This window comes from Ornithodoros turicata, chromosome 10, assembly GCF_037126465.1.
Source record: "Ornithodoros turicata isolate Travis chromosome 10, ASM3712646v1, whole genome shotgun sequence".
Classification (NCBI taxonomy): domain Eukaryota; kingdom Metazoa; phylum Arthropoda; class Arachnida; order Ixodida; family Argasidae; genus Ornithodoros; species Ornithodoros turicata.
This window is the reverse complement of record NC_088210.1, coordinates 19,230,075-19,249,536: the sequence shown is the minus strand read 5'-3', so window position 1 is coordinate 19,249,536 and position 19,462 is coordinate 19,230,075. Positions and strand designations below refer to the sequence as shown.

General features: G+C 44.5%; 2 protein-coding genes across 4 annotated transcripts; one reads left to right on the top strand and one right to left on the bottom strand.

Annotated features, from left to right (window-relative positions):
• Positions 1 to 178: 178 nt before the first annotated feature.
• LOC135370831 (proline dehydrogenase 1, mitochondrial-like) lies at positions 179 to 17,915 on the top strand. 3 transcript variants are annotated; one of them, XM_064604699.1, is made up of 13 exons: positions 179 to 915; positions 7,608 to 7,816; positions 7,909 to 7,955; positions 9,438 to 9,581; positions 9,642 to 9,706; positions 10,357 to 10,538; positions 11,282 to 11,363; positions 11,755 to 11,847; positions 12,430 to 12,576; positions 13,353 to 13,448; positions 13,532 to 13,716; positions 14,224 to 14,312; positions 15,341 to 17,915. In XM_064604699.1, the coding sequence occupies exons 1-13, from the start codon at positions 598 to 600 to the stop codon at positions 15,544 to 15,546; spliced, it is 1,863 nt and encodes a 620-aa protein (XP_064460769.1). In that variant the 5' UTR covers positions 179 to 597; the 3' UTR covers positions 15,547 to 17,915. The 3 variants fall into 3 exon arrangements, with proteins under 3 accessions (XP_064460769.1, XP_064460770.1, XP_064460771.1); XM_064604700.1 differs by lacking the exon at positions 179 to 915 and adding an exon at positions 977 to 1,089; XM_064604701.1 differs by lacking the exon at positions 179 to 915 and adding an exon at positions 1,152 to 1,230.
• On the bottom strand, positions 2,321 to 4,532 carry LOC135370832 (carbohydrate sulfotransferase 11-like). The gene has a single exon (XM_064604702.1). It carries the CDS (start codon positions 4,124 to 4,126, stop codon positions 3,173 to 3,175), a length of 954 nt encoding a protein of 317 aa, XP_064460772.1. The 5' UTR covers positions 4,127 to 4,532; the 3' UTR covers positions 2,321 to 3,172.
• Positions 17,916 to 19,462: the final 1,547 nt, after the last annotated feature.

Genomic DNA, 19,462 nt, shown 5'->3' with positions numbered 1-19,462 from the left:
TTAGTAACAATATAGGCTTGTTCACAAGTAGGGTGTTTATTGTTTATTTATTTTAGGTTTGTAATCGTTGGACGTTATTATTCACGTTTTCAGGGCGGACTTGCGGCGGAAGTGCGTCACATATACGTTGCCAACTTACGTCACGCAGGATAGTGCGCTGCGCGTGCGCTTTTTTGTACGACACGTGCGTTCTTGCTTTGCCCGATTGTACAGTGCCTGGCCATGAATTAATTCGGGAGCAGCTGCTCACACTTGAGGCTACAATTCTATTCCGCTTGATGAGCAGTTTCTAAACCACAGCCCCATTATCCCAGGGCCGAAATATAAAATGTGAGAAGTCTGCACTTCCGTTGCACATAAAGACCAAGACCGTTCATAATTTAATCTGCACAGTTCTCCAAACGTCCTTTTGTTGTTTTTCACTGCATATAGATCAAGATTGTACCTTGTACACCGCTCGTGCCACAGAAGTTCCCGCCTGCCGCCTTGAATGGGGCTGTGCGGCTTGCGCTGCCATTGGCTGTTAATGTAATTGGCATGAGCTTGCGGTAGCCACGGGCGGGCATCTCACAACAAGCGCTTCATCGTTCAGTGGATATGGCCGCGCTCAGGGCCCTTCTTGAATTGTCGTCGAACTGTGCTGTTTACAGCAGTGTGTATCGAAACTGTCGCAGCTCGGGGAGATACTTCGTCCCAGTGAAATGGAAATCGACAAGCGCTGCGGCAGTTGAAACGTCCGTTTCGGGAACCGAATCTACGCAGCAACATTTGGAACCGCCACAACGGGATCCATTGGACCTGAGCTTTACAGACGCTAAAGCAGCGTACAAGAGTAAAACAACGTGGGAACTCATAAGAGCGTACATAGTGCTCAAACTAACCTCAAACAATCATATTGTAAATAACCAAGAACGGGTAAGTCGTATAGCGTTTATCATATGCGTTCGGTGTGTGTGTGTGTACGTGTTCTGCAATACCTGCTGGAATGCCGCTGCTGTTGAGTCACATTTTGCGTGTTCTTACTGTGGTTCTTACCCTAATTAGCTCGTTGCACGTGCAGTGAGCGTGGTGTACCGTTCTGCGCACATGGTGAGCAATTATTGTGGTACATATCGTATGTTTTTGTATGGTACATTATCACCATCTGAAAGCTAACTAACGTCCCTTCCCTCCGAATGCCCGACGTACTCTTTCTTTCTACAAGTCTCTCTTTAGAAACAAATTCTTTAGGTAAGTTTCAGACCTTCGTATTGCCTGCTCACGGTTTGCCCGCTGCGTGCTGTGCACGGAGTTGCCTTCATGTCTTTACCCTATACTGCGTGACCCGTGGTGTTCAGATGGGCTGTACCAATCATAATTTGAGGATCCCAGCGATCATTAACATTCTCCTTGTAGCAAACTCTTCATTTTTGGGAAGTGGCAGCTGTCCAAAACACGAGTGCCACACGACGACAGTGTAGCCAGCATTGCTAGTTAGAGGCACATCCTGGTTTTGTTATGCTCCTGTTTGTTCTGCGTAAATGGCGATAGCTTTTGCGATAAGGCTCGCCTTGACTAGCCTTGACTGGATGGCAATGGGACGCAATATTAGGACAAGGTCATTGCGGCACTTTACACTCGATTGTTGTGCAGTGCATGGATTCTATTGTAGTTTACTTGGTGGTCTTGGGCTGTTCCTTTTTTAGTGTAATTTGTTGTCTGTCTAGCTGTATAGCACATAGGTGTTCCGATTAAATTTACAAAATGCTGCTGACTGCATACCATAAATCTTGAGGTTACATTGCTACGGCCACACAGCACTGTAGAAGTGCTGTTGCTGTAGAAGAACCGAATAGATAGTGTGATCAACACTGCAGTATCTACTGTAAGCCTTGGGACGATTGGCACAAAGTTCTGAGGGGGGGAAAAAATGTGTCAAGAATTTTGTTCCCAGACACAAGATAACACACAGGTTGTGGTGGTGTTGTGCATGCAGGATTAGCCAAGACTAACAAAACGTGGGTATTCCTGGATGCAATCCAGGTATTGGCACTGGTATGTCAAGCAGCAGATAAAGTTTTACGTTTCACTGAAGCAACAGCTACCACTATTGCACAGTGGCCTCTGCTTGTTTTGTTCGCTCGTATTTGCAACAGCGATAAAAAAAGGGGGAAATTGCTAGCCGGCTACAGACAAATAGGTATTTTTGCTTGACATTGGGTGCCATTTGTGACATTTTGTCAAACCAGAGTTCCTAAACATCTTGTATTGTGGCACAGTTTTGATTCAGTTACAGCAGTCAAATATGAAGTAAAAAGTAGAACATACTGATTCCAACACATCTTAGAATGGTCCTTTATTATCTGCTAAGCATTTTTTTTTTAATCGATTTCAAGTGTAGGACGTAGGTAGTTGTTATTGTAGGTCACATATCTTGTTGTGAAAATTCGAAGCACCTTGTAGGATTCTCGGGTTTCACTAACATGTTTTGTATGCAAGGACTATCAATTTTTTTATTTGTACACTGAAAAGCTCCCTCGGAAAAGCCGCTTTTACGATGCTAAAAATTTGTGCTCTGTAGACTCCTAAAAAAGTGTAGATAAATCGTTGTAATGGACTTTATTACTGTAGACGCATTGACTATAAAACGGCAAAAAAGCAGGCGAGCCGGTGGTCTTCGATGTTCCATTACTGGAACCCTGAGATTGTTGAGAGTTTGTTCATCTTGCGCCTTAATTTTGTTCCCAATTTCAGGGTGCAAGTAACGAAACATTGACTGCCACCAGTAAATCAGGCCGCAATAGTATAAAATTGCAGGGCGCATGAAATTGTAAAATAAAGCTCGGTTGTACCAAAATTGTGAGTGTGCAAAAAACAAAAAGGATGCTCTGATAGCAATGAACCTGCCTGAATTTTCAGGCTACAAGGTGATACCAAATACACTAGAAACAAGGAACCATAATTGTATCACAGTTTTACAGAGGAACTTCCCTCGTTTGCATCAAAGCGACGACACGACTAACAGGTGTGTGGAATAGCAATAGGGCTGATCATACTCAGCCTAAGCATTCACATAGTATTGTCAGTGAGAGTTCAGAATCCAAACAATGCACAACCTATCCTTGTGTTTTGGCCTGTCCAAAAAGAAAGCAGAATTCGTGAAGTGATAGCACCCAAACGAAGAGCACCGAGGCTATCCGTCTTCAAAGAGGCCGAGATCCATCTCATAAACTTTCTCCAAGCGTCGAAGTGTGTCCGTGGAGATTGAGCTGTAATACCGCGCCATGAGGGACCGTGTTGGCTCCGACGAGTACGTCGCGTTGCGGGTCGGAAACGAGACGACATCGTGGAGGCGTGCCAACCACAGAACGTAGTTCGAGTCGTCTTCCAGCGTGTTGTACGCGCCGATAACGTCGTAATGCAACTGACACGGGAAGCACAAATCGCTCACCGGTCGCCAGTGTTCATTGAAGGCTGCGGAATCGTCGGACACGTCGAGGTCGGACACGTAGCTGAGAAACTCTTGGAACGTTACGTCGGCGCCGGACTCCAGCGATTCCGCGGAAGGATCGGATCTGTACGTCCGCACGATCTTTCTCCCGAACCTCTTCGGAAAGTAGTCGCTCCAGGCGTGCTCGAATTTGTTCCTGTACGCTGACAAAAGGCGCTCGTACGGATGGCGTATGAAGAAAAACTTGAGATAGTGCTGCAATCTGTAGCGCACGTCCGCAGACGACAGTTGACTGAGCGTGCGAAACGCATGCGGGTCGTGGCTCTGGTTGGCGAGGATCGTCAGCGGACTGGCGCGGTTCTCGCGGAGGGACAGTAGAACACGTTTCCAGTTTGTAGAAGCTACTTTCGGCACAAAACAGTAGAGCAGCTTGTGTTCGTCGTCCACAATGACGTGATCCAATTTCTCCGGAGGGAGCTCCCGGTCGTTCCCGTGGCGGCAGGCTGCCTGTAATAAGCGTTGCCGGCGAAATTGGATGTGCCCAACCCGTGTCGCCAGCTCGGTGATGTTCCGACGGCGAGCATGGCGTTCGGGACGCCAAGGAAAACGCACTCTTATTAACCCGACGATGGTGAGCGCGAGAAAGAGGGACGAGATGAGCAACAGAATCCTCTTTCGTGAGAAGGGGTTTACCATTTCGGCTTGTTCGGCAGCACTTCCTGTCAAGTATTCGGCCGACGAAACATCTTTGCTCTTCGTATCATCTCAGGCGATTCGTAGTAAACGCCCGGTGAACAGGGGCAATATGAAATCCAGTAGCGAACACTCGCTTTGTTGGCGTAGGCATGGTCGTCTTGCTTGCCGCAGCGCCGAACTTTTATTTTTTCGGAGAGAGGGTAGCGAGCTTTCGGGGGAGACGGCTTGAAGCATTTTGTCTGTCTTCGTGCTATCCGTGGGTGTGTGTGGCGAGGGGGGGAGACGTCTGAAGGACCTGCGGGGATCGTCGTTCCTGGAAGGCCGCAGTTGAAAGTGGTGATAGGCCTCCAGCGGCAGACAATTGGCGAGTTTCTGACGTCGGATGATCACGCGGTGCCCCGAACGACCAGTGTGAAATGCCGCGTGCCTGCGAACGTCCATCAATCTTCTCCTTTTATGAAGGAGAGAGAAAAAATAAAGTGACTGGCTGTGAGAGGGATGACGGGCTGATAAACTGGGCTGAAAAAAATGCATGGTTATGTTGCTTGGTGCAATGAACTATCTGCTTTGCATTGCGTTTTGAAACCAGTTGGAGCTGTAGGGGGACCCTCTGTCCTTATTCTACACCATACAAATGGGGCAGGTGCATTCTGTGCAAGAGATCATTTTTCTAGTTATCTGCCCAGCACACAGCAGGTTGAAGACAAGAGATAAATTCCAATGGATTTTCATCAAGTTATTATTGCTACTGTGCCTTGTTTGTGCTCTTTCATGCCATATATAATTTTTGTTTGTTGTCTCATGTAGTTCAATATTCGATGCAAGTACAGGGTGTGTGCAGAAAAACGTGACCCGCATTTTTACATGTAACTCGTTGTCTACATACCCGAGGAACTTCCGGTGGCGTATTTATGCGTGCGAAAGGTAAAAAAAAAATCCTGGAAGCCATACTCAGCGTAAAAAAAATAAACAGAGCGCGAAAACATGGGCTTCTATGATTAGAATAGGGCGGTCATCACAGTGCATGGTAGCGCATTTCCGTCTCAGGGGAGTTATGTGGAGGCACCGCTAGGGGTACTGCCGATGAGCATCCATGTTTGACATCTTTCGATTTATGCACCGATAGCTCCCCTAGCGGTACCTGAACACAACTCTCCTACGTCCACCATGTTGCCCTATTCTGATGCACGGAGGCCGACGTTTTCCACAATCTTTCTGCAGATTTCGCACGAATAAATGCGCCATCGTGCGCCACAGGAAGTTCGTTAGTTAGGTAGACAACAAGCTATGTGCCTAAATGCGGGTCATGTTTTTCTGCACAGACCCTGTATATCTCGATCAACGTCGTGCCATATTGTGTGGGCAACAAAATGAACGTGCAAGTTTTGATCTGTCTGGGTACCCTATCAAAAATATTGCGCATTGTCTAAAAGAAATCGAAAGGTGCATCCAGTATAGGTAATTTCACTACAGTTATGATTTTCCCACATTTCTGATCCAAGAACCTGAAGATCCAAGAAATAATTTAATCGAAGTCATATGGAACAAAACAAGACGTAAAGGCATAAACTAACATTATGTCAGAAAAATGCAACCGTTCTGAAATGGATAAACAAACAAATTGTCTGTGCGACGTCTTCACATTCAAACGTATTGAGTATGTTCTGCTGAGCTTTCTTACACAGCAAGCCATCATTATTCTACATCTTATTTCAGAATTATGCAGCTTTTTTTTTAACAGTTCAAGTACTTTAGCATGAAATTTGCATAGGGTGGATTTGTATGGATTGTTTGGCGACAAAAGCTCTGGTGCATTAAGGCATACTTCATTAGGTATGACCTGCCTATAAAGCATGACATGACATGCTTAAAATATGCAGTGTTTTTATCACTGTAGAGAAAACTTTATGGGACTTATCTCCTTGTACATGTTATTGACGTGGAGGGCCTCTTTGAGCCATTGTGCTGTCCTTCTTGAAACTACGAGATGACGCTGGCTGTTATTGAGGTCACCATAAAAGTTGGATTGGATTCAAGTTTGACTCCTCGCAGCTCCCAAATTCACTGTAGTATTGGTATTATATTGCTTGTAGAGATTGCACTGGCATATATCTGAGAACTGGAAGTGCACCGATGACAAGAATGATTGCCAAGTCACAAACTTGCACGTGCTGTGAACTGTACTTCTGCTCTCACACAAAGAAGCTACAGTCCACCTTTGTGCACTGTGTCTTCATTAGTGCAGCAACATAATATTTCGTATTTATTAACTTTTACTCCACGTTATAATGTTAGACATGAAAGCGACAGGGGCGGATCCAGACCCTCGATTTGGCTGTTTTGTTTAAGAGTCATATAAGCATATATATATGGAGGCCCATGCACTGTTTACGATCTTCCTGATGACATACAAGAGGAATTCTTGGAGCTCATCAACAAAGCAACCAAAGAGGAGTTCCAAGAATAACAACAGTTCAGCAACTCTAATTGCTGTGCCTAAATCCTTTCCGCTTGCCCCAAGAGCAGCAAATTCGCCCTGAAAATTATTCCCTTCTCATCAACCTACATCTGTGAAAGTGGTCGCTCGACTCACCTGGTATTCAAATCAAACTCCAGAAACGGGTTGGATGCTAGAGCTAGGATGTGATGTGCCTTGAGCCACACAGACCCACGTATCGATTTGCTTGTATCAAGAATGCAAATACATCCTTCGCATTAAAATACATGGTTAAATCAAACCTTCTTAAAAGACATTAATAAGCATTTTTGGTAGCTTTCTCTGCTGTGGTTAGTGTCTTTTAAATAAATTAAAATGTAAATGTATCCGCGTCATTGAAAAACGTAAATTTTCAGAATGATTATCAAGGTGGGGGCTCATGGTAAGTTTGGTACAACTAAAAGGGGTCGTGTAAAAAGTTTGAGCAAACACTGCTCTACGATGTGAATGTGCTTTATCCGACGTGCCAAGTGCAGAATTTATTACAAATCAGTCCAGTACAATGTTCATACTGAGCATGTCACGTGTTGTTCCAGTCAGAGCAAAAGACCTTTGGCAAAAGGGTGCGAAACAGACACATTAGCCACACATACACACACACACACACGTACGTACATGATAGCAGGTCTAATAACAACTAGGTTAGAATCATGGTGAACCACTGTAAACATATTTTTATTCGCGATGTATTAATTTTCGCGAATTTCGCGTCCGCTAAAAAATCGCGAAAAATTGTACTCTCGAACACAGCTTGACGTTTACCCCGCGAAAGGAAATACTCCTGGAATCGCGAAATTAAATACTCTCGAATAACTTCGCAAATGACTGAATGCACGATTCACGAAAATTAATACATCGCGAATAAAAATACTTTTACAGTATCTTGCCTTCCAAAATTCTTTTAATATACTGTATGCACTGAGCTACTGGTTGCTTTCTTCCTTTTTTTTTTTTCTCCTCATTCTGGATTTTGTGTCTATTCAGCTGATGGAACTGGGTCAAAAAGTGCTCGGCAAGAGGCTGTTCAGACTTCTCATGAAGCATACCTTTTACGGCCACTTTGTGGGTGGCGAGAGTGACACTGCCATCCAACCCCTGATCAAGAGGCTTCGCTCGTTCGGCGTCAAATCCATCCTGGATTACAGTGCAGAAGAAGATCTCTCCGCCGAAGAAGCGAAAGAGGCAGAGATGGCGTAAGGAAGTTTTGGAGAATAGCTGTTGCTGGCTCTGTGACTGTATGCAGCCCTTTCTACACTTTTCTAACTTGATATTAACTGCCTTGCAGGTCTTGCATTTCTGCGGCTGCACACGATGTGGAGGGAGAAACAGCTTGTGAGAGTTACTTGATTTTATTTATAAGCATGTCTACACACTTTACAGCATAGTGTACGGATGCTGCTTGCTCCTCGTCTTTTACGGCTGCAACACGCTCGTTTTCCTGCCCTCGTGTGTACTGATTTCTTTCTGACTTGTCAGTAATTTATTGCGACAACACAGTTTTCCTTCTCATGCTTTCTGTGTAGTGGGGTTGAGCTCTCGGCAGGCATAAACATCGCTCAAGCTGCATGTTCGAACGCTTCCGGAATTGGGCTCCTACAGCTCCAAGAGTAATACAAGTGACAATGATACCGTTGTAGTGGATGGGGCAGTTAAACACACAAGGACAAACAACACAGACCTCATAATGCCCATTTGCATACTTCAATTGATTAATGGCAGTTGAAGAATGGGTATCGGCCAGTGGGATTTGAACTCACACCCTCTGATTGGCGGTCAGAGATATTAGCAATTACATCGTGCTAGCTACCATCTCTTCAATGTAACAAGCCACGCTATATACCTCGTCGCGTTACTCTCAAACCACCTGTCCCTGTGGCCCCGTAGCCTCTTTCCCAGCGACGGCACAATAGAGGTGGTCTGCCAAAATCGTCTGCTTCCGTTGGGATGAATAACTGTGGCTGCCGTCTTTAACGTGTATGACTGACGAGACCGTCGACATTCCATATAACTAGTCGTCCGGTCATCATCCGAGCAGCTTATGAATGTTTGAAAGATCGAGGAAAAAAGAGGATCTCTTGCCTCCGCGTGCGACAGACAGACAGAGAGAGACAGAGATAGAGACAGACAGAGGAAAATGAAGGAACCCTGCTAGCCCATATGCACACAGTTCCTATGACTACCACGGGGTGGCAGCACTAATGGCAGAACCCATTCGTTGTTTCGCGATTTTATGTATAGGAGACGATACGACATGCACTAACCCTCAACACATTCTCTCTAACATTGTCGCCAGTCACTCCCACATTCACGCAGACACAACACAACGCAATCGTGGTGGGCAATCAGAGTTTGTGGGTTCAAATACCACTGCTAGTGCCTTCTCTTCAACTCAATCAATCGAAGTGGACAGTAATACACCTGTCGGGTTGAGCGCCGCACCGCCTTTGATCATAATACTCGTATCTGAACATTTTTGTTGATATATGGCGAGACAGCATAAGAGCCGCTGTCCCGGAGGCATATCTCCGCCAGCAGATAACGTAGTGCACACGGTACGAGTGGGGCATATGAGATGATGGAGGACAGCAGGGAGATGCAGGCAGGGAAGCTGACTAATGGCAAATTCCGCCGGTCGTCGTAGTGCAGAAAAAGTTACACTGGCTGGACAGCGTTCGATTTCTGGAAGGAGCTGACTTGTAGCACCTAGCTCGTCCCAAAGTATAAACAAGTTACTGAAATAGTTACTGAAGTAATTACGATCTGAATACTTTTGAAGTTACTGTAAACCCATTCTTTTTGTTGACTATGTTTCAGCCCATCTAAAGCAGTTTCAGACGTCTGAGCAATTCGCCGACAGGCGCTATCCCCACGTGATGGTGCGCACTTACTTTTACCTAAACGAGGCGCAGTGTGAAAAGAACATGGCCACCTTTCTCAAGTGCATCGACGCTGTCTCAGGTACACAGTTAGGCTATTCACGTAGACGCGTGATCCACAGGGGGTTACGTTTGGTTTCAGGTGCGACGAAAGGTACGGGCCTGGCTGCCATAAAGCTTACTGCATTGGGTCGTCCTCAGCTGTTGGTAAGTACAACTGCGACCGTGGTCCTGGCTTGACTACCTAGGTTATGCCCAGGGGAATCAAGTGCCTTTTTTCCCTTTTTTTTTTTAACTGTATCGGATAAGTTGCAGTTAATATACGGGGCACCCCAGAAAACGTGTCGTTGAATTATAATAAACTACGCCACCTAGAATCATGCGACCAACGGCATTTGTTTTTACTACGTTTTTGCCACCTTCCAATGTGAATGTCATCTAACTTGAGGGTCGCCTTTTAACCCAGCAATGTGAAGCATGTGCCGAATTTACTCTAGTTCATGATAATCGACACCGATATTGAGGAGCTATGCGCTCCCTACCTGCTATGGACCGACCACGCAAATCGTTCAAATTTGAGGAGAAAATATTATATGGGGGGACCAGTGTGACGATCGCGAAAGTTCTTGCAGTTCAGGACGTCTATCTAAGCAGCACTCCTGAATCGTTTTCAAAGTATGAGCTTTTCAAAATACTTCAAATCGTGTGACACCACCTCATTGGTCATGACAGCCTACATGTAATCGTATTGTGAATGCCCAAATATATATTTTTTTGTTTTCATCCGCATTTTGCGATGTGCACAAGTATTTGTGTGTTGCTAAGACAACGTGTGGTCCTTTTTCCTTCGCTTCCAGATGCAGTTGAGTGAGGTTGTCGTGCACACCCGCAAATACTTCCAGGATGTGACTGGTGCAGACAAGGCGATGGCACTCTTGGAAGTCACTCCCACAACACTGGAGAAAAAGTTGAAGGTCTCCAACGAACACAAAGACGCCTTCCGGACGTGGCTGCAGCGAATGGACTATGACCGCAAGGGGTGAGGCGAAGCCACTCGATGAAACACAAATCTCCTGTGTGGCATGTCAAGGCCACTGCTAGGCATGACTGAAGATCATGGCATCATCAAGCTGCAGTATTACGACCCACGTGATGGACACCGGTACTTTACGGCTCCTTTTTGAGAACTTTTGGGCTATCAAACTAGGCTTTTACAGTCTTGAATTGGCTCTCGCAGAGGAACAGAGTTCGAGCAAATTGCGAGCGTCTACCATCGAACAGGTAGACGGTAGGATGGGACGAGCAGCGTGAACTCGCCTAAAATGAGTCGTTTATTGAGCATCAAGGATAAGAGGTAATCCTCTGTAGAGAATTCCGTGTGGAAGAAAGTGGAAGAGCCACAAAGAAGTTTTCTCAAATCTGAACTCGGGGGGGGGCTATTGTGTGCTAAAGTTTCCACCATAATGCCACGTCGGCAGTAAACACGCCAGAGTGCGATTCGTTGCGTTGCGAGCAGCTGCATATATCTTCGTAGCATTTTCCGTTAGCTGCCTGTGGAAGGATAGCTGAGTTGGAAGTGACCCTCAGCACAGTTCGTAGCGTTATTTAGGAGTTGGCTTCGGTTGAGGCAGATCTCTCGCACCATGTACATACTACGTTCTGTACGTTCAGTGTGTTGTATTGTTTGCAGATGAATGTGCACACAGACATTAGCCATGGTGCCTGTCAAGCCCCATAGATTAACTATGTGTTTCCTGGTTTTGTTTCGTTTTGTCGCAATAGACTGATGAACTTGTTCTCCTGGAGTGGACTTGTGGAAACTGACTACTTCATCTCTGATCTATTTAAGGTTCCCAACTTGAAGGTGTGTTCACGTTTCTGTCACATATGTTGCAAGACGAAAGTAACCTGCTTACTTTATACGTGTGTTGTGAATAGCCAATTGCTTTTCATAGCTGCCTGCAGGTTGTCATAAAGTAAACAAAACAAAAAAGCGAGATTAATTTAATAATTCAATTGGATTAATCGATTAATTCTATACCCTATCAACATTTTGGTGGTTCCGCATGAGCAAGTTTTTCACGAACGGAAATCCGTCACTAACTGATATTGCTGTTGTTTTTTATCGTTGTTGTGGAAAACTGATTGCCCTTTCTACGACTCTAGGGTACAGAGCCAAAATATTTTGTATGTTAAAAGGACGTTCGCTGTGCCTGTGTGGTATTGTAACTGCGTTATTACACCTTTACGTGCAGACGGGGAGGATGGAGCCCATTATTTCTGCCCTGACAGAAGAGGAGGAGGAGATGTTCAAAAACATGATGAGAAGAGTCCACACTATCGCTCGTGTGAGTAAGATTGCAACATGTAAACTTGGAAGTACCGAAAGTTTGACGAGGCTCGTTCAACCTGCAAACCGAGCACATATCTGGATAACACGGTGGTGCCTCTTATTGAGTGATTGGCAAAGTATACCTGAGAATTTGTTCTGGCGGCAGAGTATGTATAGGGTTCTTCGGTTTCGGGTTTTATGATTTTTCGAATTCGGGAGGCAAAAATCGGGTGCTATTTACACGCGAGAATTCCGAAGGCGAAGATTTACATCAGATTTAACCAGAATTAGGTTGAATGTGGTGCAGTTCAACCCGATTACACCCGAATTATTGAAGCAAAATATAACCCAATATTTACCCCCCGGTGCTGCAGAAAAATGTAACCCGAAAAAGTCGGGGCCCTACCTATCAATAGGAATAACTTTTCCTATGAAGAGGAAATCGATTAGTAACTGTACTTCTTACACCTGTTCTCCCTTTAACAACATGCCCTTGTTTTATACTGATTACATTTTCAAATGGTCTCTAATCTCCATACGTGCAACATGTGGCTAATTGTTTCTATAATAATTGTTTCTGTTATATTTTGCAATTCAGGCAGCCCGTGACAAGGACGTGCGGGTCATGATCGATGCAGAACAAACATATTTCCAGCCAGGCATTAGTCGCATCACGATGGAACTGATGCGGAAATACAACAAACAAAAAGCAATCATCTTCAACACATACCAATGCTATCTCAAGGTGAGCGCAAGCTACAATGCCCAAACTGTCGTTCAAAGGGGCAATAAACAGATATACAAGGTGCACTTTTTTCTAATGCAGTGTGATTCGTTGCCTACGGTGAAGGTTTTCAAAAAATTGTTGTCGCAAAAAAACTAAATATAATGGCTCTAAACCGACCGAATATTCACTGCACTCTTTCGCGCTCATGTCCTGGCGACAATAGCCGCGTGACATTTTGACGTCACGCACCATCAACCATTCAAAATGTGGGAAGCTTATACATGGACTTTGTTGTAATATCGGGAAGTGAGGTCAATTCTAAACATCTGTCCACTTGTCAATCCCAAGGAAGCCAGATCAAACGGTACCAAAAGCCCACAATGTTCCATTTCATGTGCGCACTATGTTTTCAGTGCTGTATTTCTCTGCGAGGTCACCGCGATGCTCCCGCAACCGGTTCCTTCACGAGCTGCAGCTTGCCTCAGTGGGGGTCCGTCATTGGCTAGGAAAGCAAAATCTCCCCCACCTCCAGCACCCGAAATGCGGTGTTGCTATACGTTGTGACGTGGTCCGGTTCCAGGGATGAAGGAGAGACTCGCGCGGATTATGTTCTTTGAATGGCATTGTTTCGTGGTAAAGACGCTCGCTCGAAGTAAATGAATTCCATATTTGGATATCGTGAGCCACGTTCTTTCATGTAGCATAATAATTGGGAAATGTTTGTCGAGCTGTTTAGTGCCCCTTTAAGTATGCAAAACATGTAATGCTGATTGTCTCTTGCGTGCGTCTGGCAGGAAGCGTACAACAATATTGTAAGAGACTTGGAGCTGGCAAAAAGACAGGACTTCTATTTTGCTGCTAAGCTCGTGCGTGGAGCCTACATGGAACAGGTGAGGTTGGCAGGGCGTTTGCTCTATGTTGCAGGTAAATATGGCGTCTGTAATAATTTTGCTGTCATTACCGATGCTTCCAGGAACGGCTTCGTGCGCAGACCCTGGGTTACGAGGACCCCATAAATCCATCTTACGATGCCACAAACGAAATGTACTACAAAACGCTCACAGAGTGTTTGCGGCGCATCGCTGAACAGTCGGACCGAAAGACGTCCGTCATGGTTGCCTCCCATAATGAGGATACTATCCGTTTCACTGTTAAACAGTAAGCGGCTTGCCATGCACCAAAAGGCAGTCTTGCATGTCAAGGCCACAACCTACTAGATTATAACGACCATGTCATTCGCACCCCTTCCCAGCGCTGCATTTGGAAGCTAGCGGTGGCGCTACTCATCGACCGGTTATTGCTTCCTCAATTTCTGCAATACTTTGTACTTGTGCTTTCTTTAGTGTTTTTGTACAAGCTGTGGATGTCCCACGAGAGATGCTTCTTTCTAAAGTTGATTATCATCATCATCCTACGCGTTTTTCATAGGAGCTGTTTCTGTCGTCTGCTACGGTAGTCGTGCGTCCGCTTCTGCATGTTCGAAATTCAAATTTCCATTGTCCAATCATGATGTAGATCTCACGGGCCGATGAGTAGCGCCCCTAGCGGATCGTGCGGACTGTCTCCTCATAGGGGTTGCCAATTATGACATGGTCATTATAATCTAGTAGGTCGTGGTCAAGGCAGCCCGTGTATGTATGATGCATTTCTTTTTCTCCCTTGCAGAATGAAGGAACTTGGTATTGGCCCAGGCGATAGGGTGGTTTGCTTTGGCCAGCTGCTTGGGATGTGTGACCAAGTCAGCTTTCCACTTGGCAAGTATTGTTTTCATATTAAGGCATTATCAAATATGATGTTTGAAGTACAGGGTGTTACCCTATAAAAGTCTAACCGCGCCGGCATGCCGTGCTCGCCAATTACTCAATGCAGTCAGTACAATATGTTGCCTACGTATATAACTCATAAGGACATTCCATCATGGTAAATATCGAAGTGATTGAGCACCGTAACGCAAAGTTATAGCGCAAAACGTGAGGTTCCCGTAGTCAAAACAGCCAAGATGGCGCCTCTCAGTCAGCAGACGACATCTCTTTTGGGTGTCGTCTGCTGAGTATGCGTAGGCATTTTTCGTTCCTCACGTTGCTTACTTCTGAGCGAAATGAAAACTGCAGTTCCATCCGGCTGGCAGGATATGCGACACGTTGTCGTGTGGGAAGCAGCATGTCAAGTACTCTTCTCAACGCCGCCATCTTGTTTGTTTTGACTATGGGAATTGCACGTTTTGAGTTATAACTTCGTGCTGCGGCACTCAATCCCTTTGAAATTTACCAAGATTAAATGTCTTTATGAGCTTTATACAAAGATCGCACAACGTGCCACCTGCATTGAGTAATTGGCGAATACGGCATGGGGGCACGGGTAGACTTTTATAGGGTAACACCCTGTAGAATGTTATGATCACAGACATTATAAGTGCAAAGACATTAGGTGCGTTCTTTTAAGCGGGAAAAGCTCAGCTCTCACTCTGCACCTGGATTAAAGTGCACGTGAGGCGTAGATGCAGTTCAGCAGCACTGTTACCTGGTAACAATACTGCCAACTAGAAAGAATGAGAAAGTGTAAATAGCAGGCCTTGTCGTGTGCTGCGGAATGCTATGCGGTTTGCTATGCCCAAATTTCAGTACCACAGCAGTTAGAAAATAGCGAATTTGTCGCAGAGTAGTCAATTCTGGCAATCTATTAGGCTTTTAAAAATTAACCCAAGATAAATGTGCCTTTTCAGTCACGTAACTTCATTCTGTCGCGATTAATTCTTAAATATGCTGAACCATGTCTCTTTCAGGTCAAGCAGGCTACTCTGTGTACAAGTATGTGCCATACGGACCGATTGACGAAGTGATGCCGTACCTGTCTCGCCGTGCAGTCGAGAACAATAGCCTTTTGCAAAAAGTGGGCAAGGAAATTGGACTCCTAAAGAAAGAGATTGTACGCCGTCTCCTCAGAGGGAAGATATTCTATAAACCGCAAGGAAAATACACTCCTGTCTGAGCTAAGCTACGTTTTAGAAAGAATGCGCACAAGTGCTGTCTTTGAGGTTGTCCGAGCGCACCCTTGTTTTACACACATTTCTGCTTGTACGGATATGGGAGTTTCCGAAATCGACGCTGCAACTGATCTGAATCGCCACGTTTCTGTTTTTTACCAGGCTTTTAGCTTCGTTGCTCGTGTGCATGGGATGATGGGATGTGTGGCTGCTCTTTCATCTTCAGTTGCATTCTGTGACTGCGGAAAGCCAGTCGAGTTACACCACCTTAAAGAATCTCGGAATGCTTTTTCAAACTGTACAAATAGTCCGAGCCTTCTGCGTTTCTGTAGTCACCGTGCTTGCTGGAAAGGTGTGTGAAACTTCAAATTGTAATGGTTGTGTGGTTCCGTACCAAGAGAGCATCCCCTCCCTCTTTAGTGTTGCATAGGGCGTACCGACAGTGACTATCGCAGCAGTGATGTTTTTGTTTTTATTAAATCCACGCCCGAAAGTAAGGTGTACCACATTATGTTCATCGTTCCTTTGGAAGTCCATGTTTTAGTGTTGCTGCATTTCTTCCGTAGTGCTGCATAATTGCAGGTTTGAAGGACTAAGCAGTTGCTTCGAGCAAACTTTTGTTGAGAATGTATTTGTAAGTTGTCTAAACACTTTCTTTTTCCTTTTTTTTTTTCTTTTCTTCTTTTTTTTGTGTGAGTATGACTCAACTCGATGTGTTTGTGTAAAATTGTCGGTCAAGGTTTAAAGCTGTACGTCTCTGTGCATCTTTCGTTGGATTATCATATAATGTTAGTTTGCAGACCCTTTTGGAAAAGGGCTCGATGCGTACTTTTGCGCTACACTCTTTATTGCCTATCTACCTACTGTATTGTATAGTGCCTTGAGCAGCCTGTTCAAATTTGTGTTCAGTTTGATCTGTTCTAGTATGTTGTTCCAGTACGCAGTGTCATGCTCGACTGAACAGCTGTGTTCTGGTGAGGGCATTCTTTTCCTGAATTGGCTGCGTCCAGTTGCGGTGTAGCAGGCAGTGAGCTCTTGTTGCGTTATCCTGTCGTCTGATAAACTTTGCAGAGCTTTGCATTTACCTTTGCTCTTAATTTATGTTTCTGTTGCATTTGTTTTTCTAAGCTTCCTTTCACAGACTAGTTAAGCGTTTATTTTCTAAATAATGTTTATTTATCCCACTCAATCGAGCAACACTTGAAAATTCCTTCTGTGCAAAAACCGAGCATTAAATGTGAGCAGACATTCCAAGCCACGCTTAAGATAAAGAGGTAGCGGTACATTATAACTAAACAGAAAAGAACTGTTCATCCTGTACATTTATAAGTAGAGCCTGAAGTTTTTTAAATATTTTTTTCTAAATTGGAGTAAAAATCTGTTAAATAAGCATGTGCTCTAAATTCATGCAAATTCGGGTGGAAAATCTTTCAGTACGCTAAATTCGGGGAGAAATCTGGCTCAGTTGCTCACACTAACGGAACTGGTTCAGTACAAAATGGTGACGTAACTGTGTTTGCTGCCAAACAAGTTAGTGTGCATTCCTACAGATGTCGTAGTGAGGCAATTTGCGATTTGAGGGCAATTTGCAGGGTGAAAATCCGGTTTCACCCTAAAGAGGCAACTTTCAATTCAGGGTGCAAATTCGGAGAAGAATCGGGTTAAACCCTAAAACTTCAGGCTCAACTTATCAGTCGGGTGTGCTGTGAATGGGTTACATTTGCAGAACTCTGCAAGCAGTGGTCTGCACTTTAGTACCTCTTTCACATGCACTGCATCTTCCTATTTCTTCTTTTGTTAGTTGACACATTTACACACATTTTACATCACCTTTGTGGCAGAATGTAGGCTACATTTATCATTAGTTATTAGTTACCATTTATCAGTTAGGCAGGTCTTGGTTGCGCCCAGCTTGGTATGTACATATGCCGTAATGCTTCCAAAGACATGCGGCCTCTAGCACAAGGCACACTTTTCTTCAGTTTTGGAGTTCAGCATGGTCTGCTGCGATTTGTTCCCAACGGTTTTCCAATGTATGTGTCGAGCTTTGGGGCAACTTTGTTCTCTCATTTACGAACATCCTCCTCAGTGGGCGGAGGCAGTCTTTTAAAATATACCTGTTCGGCTTATCTGTAGTTGACCTCAAGGAACACGTACATTGTTTCTCCTATACTTTTGAGTAGGTTTCCGCAAACACACAATGGTTGTGGCAAGCGGCTGTGTGGAAGGCCCCGACCCATGTACAGCCACTCTAAATCTGGAACCTTGACATGATGCATTATGGTGATAACTAGAAGCATCCACGACTTAGTCGCACAATTTTGCAGTGTGCCTGTCTGAACTGTGATGAAAATAAAGATGTGATGTTAGACACGCATACTCTCAATACTCTCATTGTCTCCACGATGTGCTATTTTTGACATTGACAATGTGCGCCTGCGATATTGCGGGGGGGGGGGGGGGGCTCAAGTAACTTCATGAGGTGTACTCAGATCACCTTCCCTCTCCCCCTCTCTGGCATCACTGTTTGTGTTCGTTTACCCTCGTAACGTCATCCCGACTCCCGTTCTAAAATTCCAGGATTCAACACGGCGTGCTAGAGGTTAACTCCCTTCGATGTGGGTCGCTGGAGTCAGTGACATCAGTGATTTATCCAGACCCCTCCTACACTCCCTTAACACCCCAAAGTATATGTGAATAATTCCAGCTCATTCTGAGCACTTTTATTTTTTTGTTGAAAATTGAAAAAAAGGTAAGGCTAACCCCTTGGTGTTTTCTGAGGCCAAATTTCCAAGGTTGTTCTACCCCTGCCATTCCACGTGCAAAATAAAGAGCACTTTCTACTGAGCATGTGTGCATAATTACAGATCATTCTGAGCACTTTTATTTTTTTGTTGAAAATTGGAAAAAAGGTAAGGCTAACCCCTTGGTGTTTTCTGAGGCCAAATTTCCAAGGTGGTTCTACCCCTGCAATTCCACGTGCAAAATAAAGAGCACTTTCTACTGAGCATGTGTGCATAATTACAGATCATTCTGAGCACTTTTATTTTTTTGTTGAAAATTGGAAAAAAGGTAAGGCTAACCCCTTGGTGTTTTCTGAGGCCAAATTTCCAAGGTGGTTCTACCCCTGCAATTCCACGTGCAAAATAAAGAGCACTTTCTACTGAGCATGTGTGCATAATTACAGCTCATTCTGAGCACTTTTATTTTTTTGCTGAAAATTGAAAAAAGGTAAGGCTAACCCCTTGGTGTTTTCTGAGGCCAAATTTCCAAGGTGGTTCTACCCCTGCCATTCCACGTGCAAAATAAAGAGCACTTTCTACTGAGCATGTGTGCATAATTACAGCTCATTCTGAGCACTTTTATTTTTTTGCTGAAAATTGAAAAAAAGGTAAGGCTAACCCCTTGGTGTTTTCTGAGGCCAAATTTCCAAGGTGGTTCTACCCCTGCCATTCCACGTGCAAAATAAAGAGCACTTTCTACTGAGCATGTGTGCATAATTACAGCTCAATCTGAGCACTTTTATTTTTTTGTTGAAAATTGAAAAAAGGTAAGGCTAACCCCTTGGTGTTTTCTGAGGCCAAATTTCCAACGTGGTTCTACCCCTGCAATTCCACGTGCAAAATAAAGAGCACTTTCTACTGATCATGTGTGCATAATTACAGATCATTCTGAGCACTTTTATTTTTTTTGTTGAAAATTGGAAAAAAGGTAAGGCTAACCCCTTGGTGTTTTCTGAGGCCAAATTTCCAAGGTTGTTCTACCCCTGCCATTCCACGTGCAAAATAAAGAGCACTTTCTACTGAGCATGTGTGCATAATTACAGATCATTCTGAGCACTTTTATTTTTTTGTTGAAAATTGGAAAAAAGGTAAGGCTAACCCCTTGGTGTTTTCTGAGGCCAAATTTCCAAGGTGGTTC